The following is a 22,922-nucleotide window of genomic DNA, read 5'->3' as shown; positions in this document are numbered from 1 at the left end:
TTAAATCTTTTTCACTTTCTACTGAAGATTTTGTGAGGATCTACTACCCAGTTGCTTCAATGATTGAATTAGTTTATGCAAAATACGATATGTGGTCAAACTAAAATAACAATTTGTAAGTAAATGAAAAACTTAAAAACAAATCAAAAACTTGCAATAATAACTTGTTTTTTTTTAACGTAACAATTTCTTATTTTTGCCGTTTTATTCTATTGTCTAAATTTAGGTTTAAGTTTTTTTAGTTTTATATGTTCGTCAGTGTTTGAAAAATGTTTGGAATTATATTGATACCTTAGGGCTTATGTATTTGTTAAATGAAAACTTTATTGAGAATATTCATAAACCATTATAATTTTATAATTATTTATTATCAATTTCAAAGAAAGAACAATATGAATGTATAAACAATTAGTGTCGCGTATATAATATTATAGAAACCGATATAATATAATTCCTCGGTTGAAATCTAAAATCGATTGAACCCGAAATGAGAACTTGCCGACGACTTATAAAGATCTTACGAAAATATAAGACATTGTGTTTGAACAAACCATTAAACGGAATTATAATGAGCTCACGATTTATTTCACCTCTTTCCCTCAACCACAAGCATTATTCAACGATTACCTACGGCGTGTTACGCACATTATTCTAATGATCGAGTTATAATAGTTGGTATATTATATTCCTATAAATACAGCGGTGAATTACCGTTTTACCGATGTCATATTATTATAATTATTATTGTTATTATATTATTGAATTCTGTCACATATCTACGACACCATTGAAATATTATAACAATATATAATAATACTGTTATATGATAGAAACATCGAAACCGTTTTCTGGAAAGTCATATGACGCGAAGAACCCGGAACTTTAATAGTACCCTTAGGTTTAATTTTAATACCAGATGAAGTTCAATTCCAAAGTTTTAATAACATTAATAATATTGTATAATATTTCCTGTAATCATCACTGGTTTTTTTCGGATACACTTAAAATAGCACCTCAAAATTATACTACGAAGATAGTAATGGTATTAATAATTATTTTAGAATTATTGTACTACTCTATATTATAATTTATAACTAGGCTTACGATCAGACTTTGACCCGGGAAAAAAATGAACAAATTTAATACATTCAGCCATAGTTATAGGTGTATCTCGGTTTTATCGTACTTCAGTTCACGGGAAAATCGGCTTCGGTGTAGGTTTGTGCACTAATTTGACCGAGATGGGCAATCGCCCGTCGCGGATTGCATAATATAGCACTTGGTATTTTTTTTTAGCCTGGTTCAAACTACTTTATACACTTTTCTGATATCTCTAAAAACAATCCCCGATATTTTTGTAAAACTCAATCAAGTAGTTTTTAAGTATATAAAGCATACATTAATAAATTTAGGTATGCATATAGATTATTATAAAAGTATTTTTTTTCTGTAATCAATGGCAAGCCATATGCAAACAAGTTAATTAAGAGCATTATAAATTAATATATTATCTTAAAAACCAACGAGTGAACACGGATAATGTTTTTACCTAAAAGTTTGATAATAGGTAAATCCACACTAATATCAAAGCTGGCAGCCCATTATTGAAACTTCCAAACGCAAATTTGGTATGGCGTACGTGTGTGAGACGGAGACAACAAACGCGGGTACCACGTCCTCTAACATACTGATTATTAAATCTGGACCAAACGTTTGTAGTAAATGTGTGTGTATGACACTATAAAATATGTAAATATTTTACTAATCAAACAATTATTTAAAAAAAAAAAAAAAATATTAAATAATTAACGTAATTTTATCAACCTCTGTAATATTTAATTAATTCTAGTTGCGCCAATCGGGGAAATGACGCTTCTACTGCAGTGCTGCAGATGTTGTTTGTGCTACTACTGCAGGCGCCTCGCCATCGTAATGACAAATGTACAGGTCAACTCTCGTTAGTTTTTTTTTCCACCCATAATATTATTATGTGTACAAATAATATTATATAATCATAAGACTATCGACGTCTCTGAACGCTCAACGGAAACCAGTCATCGACAAACTCAAAATATAATTATTATAATTAGGTATAATATTGTATGCTCTCAGTTATTTATTAATACCAGCCTAAGACATAATTGTAATTATGCATTAAATTTGATGTTTATAATATATCATAGATTATTACAAAAGCGTATTATCATAAATTAAAATCGTTCAATTTAAAAACGAACCGACGCATACAGATCAATTAATTATAATAGAGTCTTCTTCTCTTCGATTAGCCATTACCAGAGAAAAACTCTTTTCGAGGTTTTCATCTGTATTCCAATAATATGTAATGTCGAACACAAACGTCTTCAACTTAAAATTATATGTTATTTTCTTTTAAAATTATAATATAGACTTTTATTACTTGACACTCCTAAGTAATTTTACATTTCACGCAATTAAAATGAATAGTATTAGTTTATTAATTACTAATACAGTTATATGTATACTTATTAGTTATTAGCTGATCCCGTGCACTTCGTTGCCCGTTAAATGTACCGACTCTTTATGACTCGAACTTTGTACAATTCTTTATTTAATATTCGGTGTATCTTAACTTTTCCGTTTCCCAGAATAAAAATTATGATTCGCAGCAGTATATTATCAGGTAGGCAATCTACCTACGGTAGATCGCGGACCCCGTGCTGTTTGTACGTAGGTGTATGATTTAACTCTAAAGTATCAAAGTTATACCAAGTTGGTCGTATTCCACCTAATGTGGATTGATATAATCAATTAATACAAAATCCTAACCTAACATATAACTACTAATATCAGATGAATAAAAAAAAACAAATTTAACCATTCCTAAATTAGTCTGTCTTCTTCTCAGATGTTTAATCTACACACAAACGTTCATACCAAGCTGAACCCGTGCATTCTGTTGTCCGTTAAAAAAATTATGATTGTTCAACTGTTTTTGGGTGTAACTTGCTGCAATGTTCAATAATTTGATTTGGTGCTAGCTTGTACCTGATCTGCCCAAATAACCAATAATAAATAAATACTAATTTCTACTGTAGACTGTAACCAATGGCAACTATTTAAAAAATAAATGAAAATAAAATTTCCAATTTTCATCGTGAACCTCAAGATCCCTGTTTGAGCACCTCTTTAAAATGCAAATTTCAACAAATCCTTTCTTAGTGCCCGATGAAATTATTATAAAAATCTATCCTCGACATTTCAAGTCGATAACTCAAATAGGATCAGATCTGCGTTGATTATTGGTAAAGTACACTTTCCTTTATATATATAGATTTATAGTCTATATTATTGACTATATAGTTTAGTCCATAAGTAGTATATAATATAAGTATACAACAGTATATATATTATATATTATAGACTAGCCTATATTCTATACAATTAAGATAATATATTTTATTATTAATACAAATGACTAAATTTTATCGATTTTTACTACGTGTCTATGTAAACTATGTTATCAGTACATTTATATCAAAAAAAACTATGGCCCCCAATAGATATTTTATTTGAGTCAACAATTTCGTTCAAAAAAAAAATATTGGTAAATAACTTGTTCGATACATAATATTATTATTGATAGACGATAGTACATAATTTATGTACATAGGTTTTACTGTTTTGTTTTTCATCTTCGGTGATAGGGACCTACATAAAATTTAATGAATCAAAAAATAAACGTGAAATACAATGTCTAGGAGTTTCTAGGTTAAGTATGGGGTGGATCATCTTCGCGTCACACATCTGTGTTATGACATTTTGAGCAACTACCTACAGTAAAAGTGTTCGATCGCCTATCCAGTCGACTAACGTGGAGACACGTACAAACAACTATTTAATAATATGTACATTGTAAAAAAACGAATTTCGTATTATGTAATTTTTATATATTTTGATTAAATGATACAATAACGTTCACGGCACTCATGTAATATAATAATAATATTGCACATGTGAATTATAATAGTTTTACGTCTATACAATATGTCATATTATAATAATGTAGTATTGTAGCGTGCATGTGGTCGTGCGCACAATGGAAGTATTATATAATAATAAGAAATATAAGTGAACCTTTTTCTATGGTCGTATATAGGTACCATGCATTCCCGTACTGTTATAGGAGCTATAAATACCGCCAGTACTTTACCTTTATTTCACAATCTCTTTAATATGGACTCCACTGTATAAAGCGAATATCTGCATAAAACGAAATTTTCCCTTAGTCCCGTCAAAACTGCCGTTGAAGCCCGGATTAAAGAGGGGGCTGGAGCATACGACAGATATCGAATACTGGAGGGCCCCTAGCGAGTAGTACGTTTCATAATATAATATATGTATACTGTATAGTGAATTTATTATTACTATTTGGCCGGTATAATATAAGGGGGGTAATAATAGCCTGTTTCACCGGTCCCAAAATTATCTTAATCCGGGCTTGCCGATGTTAGTTCATGGTTGCATAATATAAGAAATTAAAATATTATATCTAAAACGGAATCTATTTTGGCGAGGAGACAGAATGTGTTATTAATATACAATATGATATTACATTATTTACTTAGTGAAACTGAATTTCCTCATAAAATCTAATTAAATGACGTCATACACTCCACTCGTACATCAATGATATAATATCTTACGCGTCTTATTTTGCCTATGACATAACTATAATCATTAATTTGTTTCTATAGTGTTTTAAAAATACAGATAATAGCTACTTTTTTGGTAAAAAATAAGTTCACACAAATATTATAGTTATTGAATGAACAATTATAACTCATCAATAAATTTAAATCATAATTCAAATATTTTGAATATGTGCACAGTCATTTTTTTTTTTTTTTTTTTGTTGTTTATCTTGAACAATTTTGAATGCATTGACCTATAATAGTAACAGTACATTTACATTAATTGTTGTGGTTCATTATACATAGAATATATTATTAGAATTAGATTAATATTGGTTGTAAGACACGTTTTTTTTAAAAAACGATTTGCTTAATTATAATAAGCGTAATATATTTAATTTTCAATGTGCAAAGAACTTATTACTGAAATAAATAATAGACGACGGATGGTTTTGGGCAGACTTTTATTTAAAAACAAAATATCTGGTGAATCGGCATAAAATCGATGTCTATTAACGCCTGTAATTCACGTGTAAGACTAGCGTCTATAACTATGTATTACAAACAAAACCCGGAATGACATTAAATGATTTCGTGTGCGATTCGCCGTCGGTGCGTTATTGAATAATAATATATCGTCACAAAAATATAATATATTATGTAAGATCAACATAATAATATTATTGGACATTTAAATAATAGGGTCTACGGATATTTGCAAAAATGTATCTTTCGACGAACGTGTACGTGGATCTGTCGGGTGAACGGACGTGGACCAAAATTGGAAGTTATTTAAACAGGTATAATAATATAGGTTATAATATTATGGTCGTCGCGTCTACTGTATGGTTTTTCCAGTGTCGGTGGCCGGCAAACGAGCTAGTCTGTCGTCGAAAAACCGCACCGTGCCCATTTTACGCTGTCTCCTCTTTACCCACCGATTGCCGCCACTGACGCCGTTTCCAGACGGAAGTGGCGAGGCATCGTTATCCAGCAGCACCACGAACGCGTCCGTCCGACCGACCTTCTTTGCGCCACCACTAGCTGTGCAGTCCACTACTTCCAGACGGAACGCCGGTTTTTTTACAACGCGTCTTGAACGTCTGAAAACATTTATTATTATTATTCCATGATAAATTGTATTCGATTTATTTACAGCAGGCAATTTTTTTTTATAATAATTACAATAATATCGTGTATAAACGAAAAACGGTATAACGTCAATTTGATAGCACATCGCCCCCAAGTGTAATACGAACACACGTAAACGATAGTTTACAATATTGGCACCATATCGTAAAATAATTTGTTTTTTTTGGTAATGAGCTAATCGAATTACCAATGCAATTATCCACTAAACGCAGTTAAATTTTAAATAAGCACAATTGCTGCAGGTTATACACACGTTTTCAAACAGCATCTCTCTACGATTGTAAAACCGTGCAGTCCGAGCTTGTCGTCAAAGGACTCGTGGCCGTGCTAATATGTACACAGTGTCATAAAATATGTATTAAAATATAAAAGTAATCATATTATATTATATTATATTATAATAGGAGGTAGGTATATTGTTTCTGATTCCGTAACGAGAATATTGCATTATTTTTTGGGTAAAAAAATGGGAAATTCGGTCTACAATCGTTAATCATTAATGTGTGCCCCTAGCTATATTCTCAAACCATCTTCGAAGTTCGAACGTTTCACATTCAGTTCCAAATGTCTGGTGACCGGCATTAGTCAGCAGCAGGTGGTAATATATGTAAAGGAAATTTTTGCCATAGTGAATAAAGCACATATTTTACCGGTGTATGACGTGTCAAACACTAAAACTCGTGGTGGACGTTGTCAAAGTTATTTTCATCATACGTATATTGTATTTGGCATGAGTTTGGGGCACTTGTCACACTTAATCAATTTCAACCTAACGCTTAACGCGAATATTTCGTATTCGGAAAACGGGATGGAGTTTATCACCCGATAAAGTAATTACAAAGCTGCCATCGTGTTTGATGTGAGATGGCATGAGACAAAGCACGTATAGACTTCTTCTCTTCATCGTAAACAAATTGAAACAAAGGGACAGCTTCAACAAATAATCAAACTTAAAAGTAAAAAGCACATAAACAATAATAAAATTAATAGATAGGTATAAATAATTTTCTATGACGGCGCTTTGTATATGCAATTATGATACACAAAATGCAACGTAGCTCGTGGCCCGAACTATAATAATATTATTATTTATTATGTTTAAACTTTAAACCAGAAATATTCTACACAATATCACTATTAAAAATTGTTGTTCAAACATCATATTGGTGTATTAATTTAATTTTTTTAGATTAGACAATTTTTTTTCTTTTATGTAATAATACCCAACACATTTTTATAGTAAATTTTGGTTCTTTTTTTTAGTATTCCATGCATTTTTACATTACTCATAATGTTAATTTGAAAAGCTATATACATACATTTTTTAATGGTGAAATAACATTGATGTAAGTATACTTCTTTTATTTGTCATAAATTCACAGATACAAAAAGACGGAACTTATATAATTCAAGTAGTCTGAAATATTTGGCATGACTTATAACCTTCTTTTTGAGTTTGCCTTCGGTTTGTGTAACTTAATATTAAGGGTTTGTGGTAATTTTCATAATATATAATAATTATAGATAGGTAACATGACCCGTGCCCATGCGTACAGACATCAGCCAGAGTGTATGAGGCGTTTCTTTGAAAGTACACACATCCAAACACAACAAACAACTAATATACGTCTATATAATAGTCTTGTGCATGCATAACATACAATTATAATATTACCATATGATAACCATTTTTTTTACATATGGCTTAAACACTGCTTTTTCGTTAGTATTCCTATTAGGTATTGTTATTATTCTCCGTTGTTTTTTCCACGTAATTGCAATACTACGAACTCATTTAATTTTAAAATTTATATATTCCTATTTCCGTAAACTTTTCTTTAGATGCCGCTCTTTTTTTTTTTCTAAGTATTTGTATTTCCATTTTAAATTATACACAAATGAGATACCATAAAAAAAATTCAGATTCCATGAAAGTGTTACACGGAATTTATATTATTAACTTTGCATTCATATTGTTTTTCTTTTACTTTTTAGAACTATTTTAAATACTACTCTGTTTACTCTAACAAACAATTATAGAAAAAATGTTCGTTTTTCAATCATATTTCTTACATGCTATTGAAACTTGTTGAATTTTATTATGGTGATATTTCTAACAGATAACAATTTTATTGTTTGGAATTTATTCCGTCGTTTAAAACAATTCGAATTTATATTCATCAGAAAAATGGAATTGAAAAAAAATATTTAGTTATATTCCTCTCTCAATATTTTAAACATTAACTATTCGGTATTTTTCAATGTAAACGTCATGTTATCAAAAACAGTTGCAATGAAAATATATAATATTAGTTTATCAATTTTTTTACTATTGTTTTGTTATTAAAATCAGCTACTAATCTGCTACAATAAACTACAAATAAACTCTTGATATATTTTAATATAATATTCTTTTTCTTTTGTACATTATTATTATCAACAAAATAACGTCAAACTTTCAAAACTTATAAAATTATAAATCATTAAACCTTAATTGTATATTATATTGGCGTAATTTTGTGTTATGGTTAAAAGAAAATTATTACTGGTCGAACAAATCCATTTTATTTAATTTAATTTAATATTAAGTTATTTTTAAGACTATTAGTAAAATAATATTAAATAAAAAATTAATATATATATTATTTACTCGTAGAATTTATTCAAAGAGTTTTTCGTAAACATCTGAACCACAATCTAAGTATTATTTTATTATGAACTTAAAACAACCCTTAAGTTCTAATTGTATTTAAGCTATCAAATATAATGAATAATTAAAAGCTTATGAAATAATTTTTCCTATAATTTGTATAGTAATGTTTCTTTTTATTGTGACGTTCACAAGACAATTCAGAGTAAATCTTATTATTTATTATGAGTGAACTATTTCGCATATTAAAAGCATGACGCTACAAAATTTCTGTACAGATTATATTTACGTATCAGCTGTATTTTTCTACGAGGTATAATAATAGTCAGGAATACGATCACAAGTAAAACCAAACAATTAAATTATTTTTTTTTAAAAGAGCTTATATATCCTATAAATGAATATTTATATAATTAAATATCATCGATTCTTTTTATTATTATTAATACATTTCCATACAAAAATCATTGCAACTGCTAACGTGAACGTTTTTAACTCTAAATAATAATAATAGTATTATGTTAGAGAATACATGAAAAATATATTGTGTTGCGTCAATTCTCATGCCTTTTTATCCCACATCGTCCTACACCCGATTAATCCTTTATCTCATCTACAGTTATTAGGTACCTAATGTAGATCTCAAATCTATCGATTATCAATATTTTTATTTTCTCTTGTCACCTTGTAATCTAAAACACAATGTACACTACATAACTACTGTACGCAGAGTACGCAGAATAAAACTTTTTACAATTACAATGCCATTTTTAATAAAATAAATTATAAACTGAAAAAAACCTAAAGTAATAAATACTCATTAATTTTAAAAATCATTTTTTGTTTCTAAAATATTTGCTTTGTAAGATTATTCTGTATATTTATTAAATATTATTTAACGGTGCCTATCTATGTCAATACAATACTAATATCAAAAAATGTAGTTAATAATAGAATAATTTCTCGTATTTTGTTGGATGTATCATTTTACATTTCTACGTTTAATTTGCTATAAATGGAATCGGAATTACAAAAAGAGTTTGTCTTGCTTCATATCCAATGAAACAACGTTTATTTGCATTAATAATGTGTTTTAGCCGATAACAGTGATACGTTATCCCTTTTCCCGGCATACCGCACACGCATTGATGCCGAAAATGTTGAATCTGTTCAATCGGATTGTCGAAAGATATTTTGTCTATTATGCCTATGTAATTTAATAAACATTTTAAATGCTTCATCCAACCCATCCTACAATTTTCAATAATATTTTTTATCATTATATATATTATTCAATCTCATATTAAATACTGGTAAGTGGAATAAAAGCCACGGAAAAATAATTCATTGAAATAATAATGAAAATCAGGCAATGTTATTCGAAATGATATACTTTAGGCATAATTTTATATTTTATGTATATGTTACCGGAAATGTTGACAATTTAGGAAATGACGACAATTCCTAGTAAATGTTGACAATTCCTAAAAGCGGAAGGCAATGTTATCACCGCCTAGGAATTGTCATCATTTCCGTAGTTTATTAGGCAATGTTATCACTAGGGCCCGGAATCTAAAAATATATAAAAAAAATGCATAGAATGACATTTATTAATTTATTTATTTTTTTAAATGATATTAAAAATGTATATTTTACTGTAAAAATTGATAAATATTGTTTTGATACAAATTATAATTATTATAAATTAATTAAATAAAACTATATATTATAGTCCTTTACACTCTATATAGTAGACGCTATAGAACTAATAATGCTGTCGAACTCAAATTAAATGAGAAACGGAGACACACGGGTATATAAAATAAACTTATAAAATTATTTTATATATCTGTGTGGAGACATGAAATTATATCAAACACGGGTTATGTCGATTGCGATAATCGATTTTAAACACGCATGTGTGCCCCTGGCATAAAATAGTAAATTTTTTGTCAACTGTCAAAGTTGTTCAATTACACAAGATCAGAAATAAATCCTTGCAAAGCAAATTTATTGGATCTAAGTACTGTTTTAAAATCGGTAGGCCAAGCAGAAAAACCGTTATCACTTTGGGAGGCAGCTACTGTAAATAGTATTTCAGGGGCACAAGGATATACCCGATGTCAATGTAAGACAAAATGCAAGACGAACAAGTATGCTTGCAGATCGGCATCTAGAATCTGTAATTCTAAATGTCATGGAAATTTTCCATGTGAAAATAAAAATGAGTAACTACGTTGCAAATCAAAAAAAAATTTTAAAAGGCTTAAATTACATAAATTAAAATGTTAAAAAAATACTTGTTTATTTATTGATTATTTATTAAGGTGATAGTAGATTAATTAATAATTATGTTTGATAAAAGTAATATTTAAATAAGTCAGATTAAATTTTAAAAATGTGGCATCTTTGCCTACTGTCGTTAGGAAATGATAACATATACTAGGCGATGATATCATTTCTTTCCAATTTTAGGAATTGTCAACATTTACTAGGAATTGTCATAATTTCCTAAATGTCAACATTTCCGGTAACATATATATATATATAAAATATATATAATTGTATAATTCTAAATATCTAAGACCTAATAATTTTGAGTATGGAAAAATTAGTGGCATAATATCATCGTCGTATATCTTTTTATTTATTCGTATGGCGTGCGAGTTGGAGAATCCATTAGCACCCAGAAGACGATGTAAATCACAGGTTTGGCTGCTGAAAAGTTGTTAGAGCTTTAGCCGTTAGAATACTAACGTTGCTCGAGTTGTACTACGTGGAAGCGCTCAAACATTTGATCGTACGTCTTATAAGTTATATACAGAGTGATTCAATCAACATGCTCATTGATCACACCCATTTTTCATTTTAAAGGTATATGTATTCAGTTTATTATTTTAGAAATTTTTAGATATACTTAATATCTTTGTTTTAAAATACTTAAATATTATGCATAATATTTAAAAAATGTCCTTAACAACTTATTTTTTGTTCAAATGATAATTACCCGTTTTCTTGGAAATGTTTAAGTTGATACTTACTAATTTACCTAAATATAGTATTTATATTATAAATAGTATTTATGATATTTATTTATTTATAGTATTTATATGATTATTAATATAGTATTTATATTTTAAATTGATACCTAGATGATTTTTTTTTAATTTTTGATGATTTCAAAACCTAAATTTGAACTTGAATATTTTTAGTTATTTAACATTTTTTACTAAGGATAATAGGTCCATGCTAATATGCAGTTTGTAAGACATAATATGGAGGCTTTGATGATTTGGAAATTATAGCAATAATTTATAACATTAATTTATTAACATTTTATATTTTGCATACATATCTAGTTTCCGAGCATAATAATTACTAGATAAAATATCACATAATATATTTTATAGTTTTGTAAATCCATTTTTAAAGACAATTATTATCCTTAATATATATAATATATATACATTTTATTAACTTAGAACTTTTATTAAGATACATAAAAATGTTGAAAAATGTATCTGCTTCATAATTTACAGTAAAATAGATTGGTTCCAGCTTGAAAACAATTTTGTACCACCTTAAATGGTGTAACATTCGAAATACCTATTTGATAATAAAATGGTCATTGGTTTTTAAAAATTCCAATAATTAGAATTTGAATGCATTTATGATTCAAGAAAACAGTGGAGATAAGCATGCTTTGTAAATCACCCTACATATATATAAATAATATATAGGATCGATAATAATTATTGATAGACGATATTTTTCCGGGGCTATTTAATTTTCTGGATTATCGTACACTACTTCTGTGGGAAATCACTGCAAACCGCGTCCGTGTTGTATAATATAGCAAAGCGTTTTTGGTCTTCTAACGAATTACAAAATATTTTATTTCATAAAGCGCCGCCGAAAAGCCATTAACTTACACACCGCGTCTATATAAAAAAAAACGATGTGGGTCATGGTGTTTTGCACACGCACACACACATACACACACACACACCTTACGAGTATTTCAATCCCACACGCAGAACATCCCCCCCCCCGCACAAAGCTTAAGCGTTCAGCCATATTATTGTCAAGCAGTCACACAAAATCACCCACGCACAACTATAAATTTAATAGCCATTAATGTACGTCGAATTTACTCGGTTCGGGGCGGTCCACCGGCGAAGAATCGCGCGGGCCGAAGCAACATGCCGCTGTCCCGTGTCAGGACCATTTCCTTCATACTCTCGTCGAACGGCCGCCGTCTCGTGGTTGGACTACTCGATTCCTTCGGTGCGATCCCTTCGTTCTGGTCTTAGCGGCCAAATATAGGAGATTTATTATCACATTATATAATACGCATCAGACACTTCATAACAATTAAATCGTTAGGCCGGTCATCCAAGTTTGGAAGTTGGGTAAGACGTGAGGAAAACGGGTATATAGATGGACTCAAAAGATTCCTCAGGTCGAAAAACAATAATAATAAAAATGTAATTTATACGTTAAATTCCGTCACGAACGGCTTTTCCTATATATTCAAACACCCTATATTTTATCGTTTTCGTCGTAAACCTAATAACCCGGATCCATCGTGTCCCATACCACGCGTGCCAACACATTATCGAAACTCGGTCGACAACACGCGTATAACAACATTGCATAATATACGATGTACCTACGTTGCTATATAAAGGTATGGCCCTCTACGGACTTTCCATCTTTGATAGAAACGAAACGAAAGAATCATGGTCTTTATAAACGATAAAATATATTATTATATAGGTACCTATTGGCTATTATAATAATAATATATAGGTCGACGTCAACAAACACGTTTTATTACAATTATAATACCATCTGTGCACGTCTGTCATTATATTATGACGTATACAGGCACGTGGTCATCGTTACACAGACTGCAAGTACCACGATACACATGAGATGGTCCGGTTTGGTTGGGTTCACTTGGGAAAAAGTTACGACCGTTGATGCACAACACTCAGTATTATATAGGTACACAATAAATACACAATACATACTATGTCAATCGTGGCCATAATATAATATTATATATTATTATGTACCGCCATTGAATATATATTATTACTTTTATCCATCGAAAGATTTCCTCAACACGTGCTTCATAATATAGAAACGAACTTATTATTATTACTATTATTATTGTAGTGTTGGGAATTTAGGACGTGCGAAGATCGATATTTTTATACTTTAGCCATGCGCAAGACCATTAAAAAAAAAACAAGTGTCATTGGTACCTCGTCGAACGAACGGGTCGAGTACCTATCTACGCGTATGGATAAAATATGAATTTGCTTTTGAAATTTTCCGGAAGTATCACATGCAGTCGTGATAAAACATTTTTTGAGCGTGACACGAACATCCGTGGCGGAGATACGGCAGTTCCGTATCGACATCGAAAGAGTGTTTGTTATATTAATGCACGTTGGGTGTGAATATGAGCAGACGTTCGTCTTATCGGGGACGGTCGTCTTGAAATCGGAAAGAAAAAAAACGATTTTCGGTGAATCTCAGTCCGTATACTGTTAAGTTTTGTTGAAAAACACGTGCACGCTTTTAAATATTCTTCGATGCGTTTTTCGCGGCCTTCTTCTCGGAAATTACTACTTGGAAATTCGAAAAACGACCTCTGGGTAGTCTGATATATATAAATTACAGGACAGCGGACGGGTTCGATTTTTAACGCTTGGAGAGATGCAAAAGCTTTTTACGGCTTGAAAAAAAACGGTTTCTGAAGGGAAAAAACATAAAAGCGCACTGTACCGTCGTAAACCAGTGACATCCATAGCTTAATCTATGACTTACCCAACCCAATATGCGTTGGACACTTCGCCTTTTATCATGCAGATATCACCCCGCTTCTCTCTACACTCACAGACACACACAATTATGATTTATGTATTCATTTAAATAATTATGATAGTCAAAATAGACAATTTTTTTTTTAATAATCTTACCACTCATCAAATAGAATTATTTTTTGACTACCCTTAAATACTATGATATAATATAATTACAAAGAATTATTAATAAAGTAGAAAGAGAGAAATCAATTGCTACGAGTATTTTATAGTTTTAAATAATGCGAATACACTTAAGTCGACCTAAATAATGATTGCTATTTGCTGCCAAAAACGCGACGTACATAACTTAAAATTTAAATGTAATTTCAATGTAAAATAACTGTCGGATCATCGTGGTACATCCTGTGCATATTTATAAACATGATTTATGATATATTTTGACATTTTGTTCGTAACGGCTGTGCACGATGATAACAATATGACTTAACTTACATAATATTATTATTGAACGCATATACCTTGGTCGATGACGTCCGGATGCGGCGTGACCGGATACTTGCGATAGTTGGCCATCTGCTCGGTCTCGCCGTCCATCAGCCCCTCGTCCATCCTCAGTCCAGTGCCCGGTCGCAGGTTGTCCGCCCGCCGACCTTCCGGATGTGGCACATACTGGTCGTGCTGTTCGGACCTGGCACCAACTCCTTCCGGTGCCGGGTCGTCTGCGCACACGAACGGCCCAATGTGACTTCCCTGCCGGGCGGCCACATTCCGCTCCCTGGGCCCGTCTTGGTACCGTTCGGCGTACTCGGCGCTGAACTCGGCTTCACCCTCCACCTGCAGCTCGTCTTTGGGCACTGCCGCGTGCCGCCTGTTGTTACTCATTTCCTCGGCGGTCCGGTACGGTGGTTCGTAACAACACCTGCGACGTCACACGCGGTAAAAAAAATCACATTTTTCACAATTTTTTTATCGTGGCTATCCGTGTTATTATTGTCACGATTTAAAGCAGAAAACAATTTTACACATTTTTTTTATACATAAATATCGATTTTTTTCTCTAATACATTTTAGAAGAGCCTATATTATGATAAAGTAGTTATTAACAATACCAAGTGGTACTCCACAGAATTCGTGGTGCACTTTTCATACTTATTAATCAGAAAAAAATAGTAATATTGATATAGGTAATATTTGGCTTTTGTTTAAAATAATAATATAATATAAAAAATTTCTAAACATATAAAAATATTATTTTTTTAGTCACGGAACTACTAATAATATATTATATTGTGTGTATATAAACAGTGGTATAAAATACTATAAAACACTACGTATAAAAACTATCTACTTATTTATTTAACTATAATATTATCAGAGCAGTCAACCCACGCTATATGCGTATAAAAAGTGTATACTTTTTGTCACTATTATACCAATTGATCAAGTGAATCATTTTCGAATATGATAATATAATATTTATTACGAGTTAAAATGACGGTTTTCTGAAACTGTTTAATCAGTAATCTTGCGTTTACCCATTACTCGTAAGGACCATAGATATTAAAGAATATACCATGGGCCACGGCTATATATTAACAAAATAGTGGCACAAAGGTTCGATTGAGGAAGATATAAGTCTTTATCAATGGTTTCTCTAAAGCCTTAAGAATAATAAGCTCAGACGATAGCCTGTCCATCGTTCTTTAATATCTATAGTAGTTACAGACAAGTAATCCAGCGGCAACCTATCCTACTCGAACTTGGTGTTTGTATAGAATATAATTATTACTAAGACACTGTTACGGGGCGTAGGTTAGTATAGGTACCTGTATTCGGTGTCAAATGACGGGCTGGCCGACAAGCTGATCGGAGGCTGGGGTGGCGGCGCTACGACCCCGTCAGGTCCGGTACCAAACTCCTTCCGCCGGTACTTGTGCAACTGATCGACAGTGACCACCGGCTTGTGGCTGTACCAGTGCTGTAGACGCCCCGAAGACTGTTGACGGTGCACGGACGCCGGTCGATCCTGCTGCAGTTGTCTCTTGTTCTTCCGATACCTAAGTATTATTATAATATATAATAGGCATGTGTAAGGGTTGAACGACATAAAATAGTAATGTTTATGGTTCGGACATTTATTACGCCCTTAAAAATGTAAATATATAGTATTATAATTTTATATTATGAAAAATCGTAAAATGTTCGTTTATACGACACGTAGGTACATAACATTAAAATCACAAAAAATAAAATCCTGTAAATATAACACATAATCTCAGTAATATTACCTACACAAATTCCGTGACGAAATTACCGATTCTACGAAATAATTTTAGAATATACTTCAAATTGAAATAGTTTTTTTATCCCAAAAACTTACATGGTTTAATCGTCTAAGATTAAATTGATATATAGGTTTACTGAAAATATGAAATATGAATATTTTAAAATAAAATAATGAAGACAAGTTATACATATTATACAATGTAAAAAATAGTATTCGTTTTATCTCCGGAATGTTGAACATATTTTTAAACTATTTGGCTGTATTTCTCATTCCAAAAATATTTTACAAAACACAACGACCCCCTAACACTATCATTGTATTGCACATGTTTGCGTACGTTGGACTTAAAAATGTTTGACATTAGTTAAAAGTAAACTGTTTTTTTATAAAATTGTATTATACCTCGCATTTTCATATAGGTATTTAATTTGATGATATAGTAATAAGTCATCGTATTTAATGAATTTGGCTGTTCAAAATGCTCTCCTTGAATTTATAAGAATGTAGATCTCAATAACTTTACAGTCGCGTTTTAATTAGTCGTATTTTGAAACTTCAAAAGTCAATTCCGATTGCCGACGTGATGAATTCACGACGACGTTTTTACTTTGTGTTTTGTGCTCTCGACAAGAACTAGTATCATAGTTATAATATCGTGATTTACAACAAATACCAAGTATACACTGCAAAGTAACGGCAATATCAATAATGGAATCGCTACTCATTATTAGGTGTCGATGACGGCGTCGTTCTCTTCAGAATACAAATGAAGAATACAATTGGAATATTTTGATTATCATAAATATTATGACATTGTGTAGTATAAATGTACTTTTGAATGATTTTCTTCTGAAAATCAACAAAACTTTGATTTCCTATTTAAATTTCTTCGACAGTTGCTACATTCGACCCATATAAGAAAAACGGCTTTTAACTTTCGTTATAAATTAATTTATCAAAAAAAACATTTGAGAAAATTAAAAACTAAAAAAAAGTTCTCCAACTAAGCCCACAGTTATTTATATATACAAGGAAAATTGTTTTAAACTATTGTCATTAACTAGTAAATATATAGTTCTTATAGGTTATACCGGACCCATAGTGTGAGTAAAATCCATTACTTATTAATCGAATTAGTCTGCCGGAGTGAAGTATATTGAATAAAAAAGTAATAAAACAAAACGTTCTCGTTATTTAAGTTATTTATTGCGGTATATCGGGCCACGTCTGAAAAGAAACGAATTGCATATAGGTACACAAATATCTTAAATTTTAAATATTTACTTTAATTTATTGTATTTGCAATACTTTTGCAGAATAAGTTTAAAGGGAAATTCAAATAACCATACATGTTTTCTGGTTGTTGTTATTTTTATAATTAAACTGACAGTTGGCAATAAATGTATGAAAGAACAATTTCGATGCGATAATAGTAATCGTTTAAATTATTATTAAAATTGTGAACTTTACATAATAACTGAGTTATTTTTATAAACTCAAAAGAAAAACAGTTTAAGTTTAGTTACGTAAATACATAATATATTGCATTGGTAAATTCGTTTTTGCACAAAAGCCAAAATATGTTACATCAAAATCATAGTATAATAAATAAACTGACTATAATAAAAATTACCTATCCAATAACTTACGAAATAGTCTTTTAGTCTTTACACTGTATTATATCTAATAATTTAAAATTTAGTATCCAACAATGTTAATAATATAATGTTTCCAAGCTGAAAATCGTAGAATGCTTCAACATAACGTGCGTAATGATATGTACGTACTAATATATCGTGCAAATGACACGCAATTATTATGAGAAATTGAGAAATCGTGTCGGCCTTGAGTATTTTGGTTCATAAAATATTACATTTTAATAACTTGTGATCCCGAAAAATACTGATAAGTTTTCGTGAATATAGTATAAAATATGAACGAAGTTTGACAAACTAATTTAATCAAAACTGACGACAGCGCTAACGTGTGGCGTATTATAGCTATATTATATAAGTTGTAATGATATTTTATTAATTCTACTCGTGCATGAAAAGTTTGTCGGTAAAAAAATTATCAATTGTTATTTTAAAATATGTTCGAAATAAAAATGCATATAACAACTATAGATACTTACTCTTTACCATGGGTGCTAAAAAGCGAATAAACGTCAGCGAAAAGGCATGTTACGTATTTATATGTACGAAAATGTTTGCAAAGAAAAATTACCACCCAATCGTATCAAAGGACGATATCACAATCGCAGAATAGCTGTAGAAAGAGTTATAAATTATTACTTTCGAGTTTTTTCCCCTTTGAAATGACTCCTTAACGACCACTGCACACTGCACATACCTTGAACTCAAATGAAATATAACAATAAATTATAATAAAACGTTGATGTGTTTTACTAACAAAATACATACACAAGACGATTAAAAATAAAAATTTCCGACGAAATTATTATTTTAGAAATTTTAGAGATAAAACAATGTTGAATATTCTATTAAATTATTATTTAATCGTTTTACAGTTTTTATTTGTAAGAATGTTTTACTCCCATTTTCCAAGTATACGAAATTTGTATGATCACATCGAGGACTTACGCGTGAAAAACCATTCTTAATATTATGATATTTATTATTTTATAATAGCCAATAGGTACATGATAATTATTATTAACTATTATCGAAGTATAAATATAAGGAATATTTAATATAAGAATAAATATATGTATAGGTAATAGGTATACTTAATAAATTAAATGTATTTTTGTATAGTAAGTTACCAACTTTTCATTAATTTTAATCAGCTAATCAAATATGTTTGATTACGACAAATTATGTGAGTAGGTACCCAATCACCTAATAATAAACTAATAAAATAAACCATTTTTCCAGTATTAGATTTAGTTTCATCTTATTAATATGAATACCCCAAAGGGTGAGATTACATATAAAATGATTGATTATATGACATTACAAAAGATTAACAAAATTAATTAAGATCATTGAAGATATTAATTTTTAGTTCAGAACATGTATTAAAAAAAAAAAAATCATAATTATGTACATGGACATTTTCTTATTAAGGTTTAACCAAAAATATTCTCTAGAAACTTAAGTTGTTCTTACACTAACTTTATTTGTGGTCCATTTAGAAACGGAGGAAGATACTGTTTTTACAAGTAGGGTAGGAACCGCAAATACTACCTATAGGTATTATATAAATTAACAAAAAGTATAAAATATAGTACGTGGCTGAAATATTTCAAAAGAAAAAAAAAATTAATATTTCTATAGTATAGTCACTATAATATAACGAACATATACAATAATACAATATACATACCTATACGAGTATCTACTATAAATATACGCGTATCAATGTCATCGGGTTGAGTGACTTTTACAATAAAAGACAAAAGCCCAGAAGGCACACATTCCCATATTTCTAACACGTATATAAATAATGTCACGTCTTTACTATATCATATTTTATTTTCGCGTATACAATACGAACGATATCAGATAACTTTGTCTCTAAAATTGTTTTCATTCTCTTCTTATACTCGCGTTAATACAATAAAGACGTACACGAATACTGCCGATTATATGCAATAATATTAATAATAATAATAATAATAATACAAACGAATAGTAAGACATAATATCTTAGTAATCATCATATGAATGAATGATTACAAAATTATATTATATTTCAATATTTTCAACAGACAAACGTTTTATTTCATTAAACACTATTAGCCAATTTTAAATATTATACATAGCAGCTGCGGTGGTCAGTTCATATTTTGACCTCTTACTGCGTATAGGGAAATTATGTCCGGAATTGGCATTTAAAACCCTCTTAATCGCTCGATATATTATGCAATCCACTTTGCCTGAATAATATAATATATTACTATCTGTAAATGTGTAGTGGAACGCAGTTTGGTAACTATGGCACATTAAAGAAGACGATTGTTTAGTAATTATTCAGTAAATTATAAGAATGCATATAACGGAAAAGCAGTTAGGGTTAGGTATATTATGTTCTACGGCGGCAAACCCATTTTTAGGTAAATCAAGCCCCATACTCAGATTCAATGCATTTTCTAATTCGGCGACTTATCAATATTCAATGAACTTAAATATTAAAAAAAAAAACAAGTAGAAAATTACTGTCGGTCTTATTTAAGCTCCCTGCATATTTCGGTGTGCATGACATTTGCTATGACCTATTCATACCAGATATTTATTATTTATACGTATTTTTCTGAGTTAAATTAATCTACGGTATATTGATCGCATTTCAAGAATGTATACGAAAAAATAAATACAAACTGTACTTTGATTAGTGAAATCTAACGATTTAACCATCGCATAGTCTTATACTAGGAATTCAAAATGTGTATCAACAGTATAATTGCATTTAAACAATTAAAAAGCGTTTTTACCAAACTAAAAATTAAAAGTCAATATTTCCTTATATGGATGGCTAAGTGTGTGGAGTGCATCAAAACAAAACTCGTGTAGATAACAAAATAAGAACAACAATATAAAAATCCATGAAGTATAGATGTGAGAGTCTCAAAAAATCATATGTAAGTACACCCCCCCCCCCCCCAAGTTATATAATATATAAGCAGTAAGCACGTCACGTTTACTTTGAGTTCTATCAATACAAGTTACAATGATATTATCCAACCCACTGAATACGTCGTGTCTATATGATAAGTATTCTTTTTATTATTATCACTCGCGGCGTCATTGGCCAGCGTTATAGTTATATATAGTAAGTCATCAGTACCTACTAAAATATGGTACGCCTAACAAACAAAATCAATAAATAATAACATAGATATAGCCATATAGGTACGCGTTAACGTGAAAAAAACAACAATAACGGTTTGTTTTTTTCAAATCAAGAAAAAAATCACATCATCGGTGTGATTTTATAATATAATTCCCACGACCGACCAAACCAGCGATAGTTTATGAAATAATGGCCACCTATTTTCCCTTTGATAATATATTTAGAAAAAACTAAAAACTTAAATAAATCAAAAGTAGTAAAAATGTAGGATGTTACATATTTTATCGTCTCACCTGGACATTGTGGAACCGACGGTTGTCTGACAGTGCTGACGTGCAAGTACTAAAACAGTTCTTTTCCCACGTAAATACTTATTGTGCGGTTATCGTTTTAGTTTGAAGGTCGTCCGTTGTTTCAAGACTGCACCCTAAAATAGGTTACGGGGTCGATTTGTATCTACTAGCTATGAAGTTTTGTAGACACGCATAATGTCTACGACAAAACGTGGAAATGGCAATGTAACGAGAGGCTCACTTGAGAATAATTAATTTTACAGAAACATTGTACAGACATATTATAACAATTAAACATAATTTAAACATTTGAACTTTGAAGTGATCGATGAACGGTTACAATGTTTAAATACACTTTTGGACCTACATTATAATTTTAAAGTATGCTCAGACATTGTTTGTAGAACATTGTTGACAGCCTCATTATCACTTCTAAAATATAATCATTAACAATTATATGCTAATAATATATTATATTATATAATATAATCGTCACAAGGATTAACAATAGTTGACAAGCTAAAATGTTCCTTTAAATAATTATTGTTATTACAATAGTAATACATTAATACCTAATGTAATTTGTGGTTGTAGTAATACTAAACTTTATAATAATTACAAATAATTAAATAAAAAACTATGCATTCTAATTTTTTGCATTTGTTTAATTATAAATATTTATCAAGCTCATTTCTACTCTTCAGCAGTGGCGTGACGAAGGACTTTATTTGAGGCACGTGCCTCAATTTAAAGGGTGGTGGTGTCCTGGAGACTAGAGGCATTTCACATATTATTATAATTTATTAAATGCGTACTTAGACTAAACCAATCTTTCTCAGTTACCATTTACGTAAATACGTAATTACTTACATAACTATTTATAATGTATTACTTATAAAAACTATTGTGCCTCATAAGCTAATGAAGTTCGCCATGCCACTGCTCTTCAGTGTGATAATATAGGTATCGTATATATAAGTTCAAACAAAATATTAGTGATAAAACATTCAACAATTATTGATATAATTATAAAGATAGGTTTCTATTTTGTTATAACTGTTCATACGTAAACGTAAAAGGATATTAAGTTTGAAGGAAAAAAACATTATTTTGGTTAATCGTAGGCAATATTATACTATATTCTTGTTGGATAATTTAAAATATAAATAGGTATAATTTGTTTATTTAATACCTTTATATGAACTGCTTTAA

General features: G+C 30.1%; 1 protein-coding gene across 2 annotated transcripts; it reads right to left on the bottom strand.

The window, feature by feature from the left end:
• Positions 1-5,118: 5,118 nt before the first annotated feature.
• LOC100576063 lies at positions 5,119-21,980 on the bottom strand. 2 transcript variants are annotated; one of them, XM_016804738.2, is made up of 5 exons: positions 21,711-21,980; positions 16,142-16,372; positions 14,834-15,234; positions 12,630-12,783; positions 5,119-5,776 (listed from the first exon to the last, which is right to left on the bottom strand). In XM_016804738.2, the coding sequence occupies exons 1-5, from the start codon at positions 21,716-21,718 to the stop codon at positions 5,512-5,514; spliced, it is 1,059 nt and encodes a 352-aa protein (XP_016660227.1). In that variant the 5' UTR covers positions 21,719-21,980; the 3' UTR covers positions 5,119-5,511. The 2 variants fall into 2 exon arrangements, with proteins under 2 accessions (XP_016660227.1, XP_016660228.1); XM_016804739.2 differs by lacking the exon at positions 12,630-12,783 and having other exon boundaries at positions 5,614-5,776; positions 21,711-21,978.
• Between the last annotated feature and the right edge of the window lie 942 nt (positions 21,981-22,922).

The sequence above is a fragment of the Acyrthosiphon pisum genome, chromosome A2 (genome assembly GCF_005508785.2).
Source record: "Acyrthosiphon pisum isolate AL4f chromosome A2, pea_aphid_22Mar2018_4r6ur, whole genome shotgun sequence".
Lineage (NCBI taxonomy): Eukaryota > Metazoa > Arthropoda > Insecta > Hemiptera > Aphididae > Acyrthosiphon > Acyrthosiphon pisum.
This window is presented reverse-complemented; position numbering and strand designations above follow the sequence as displayed.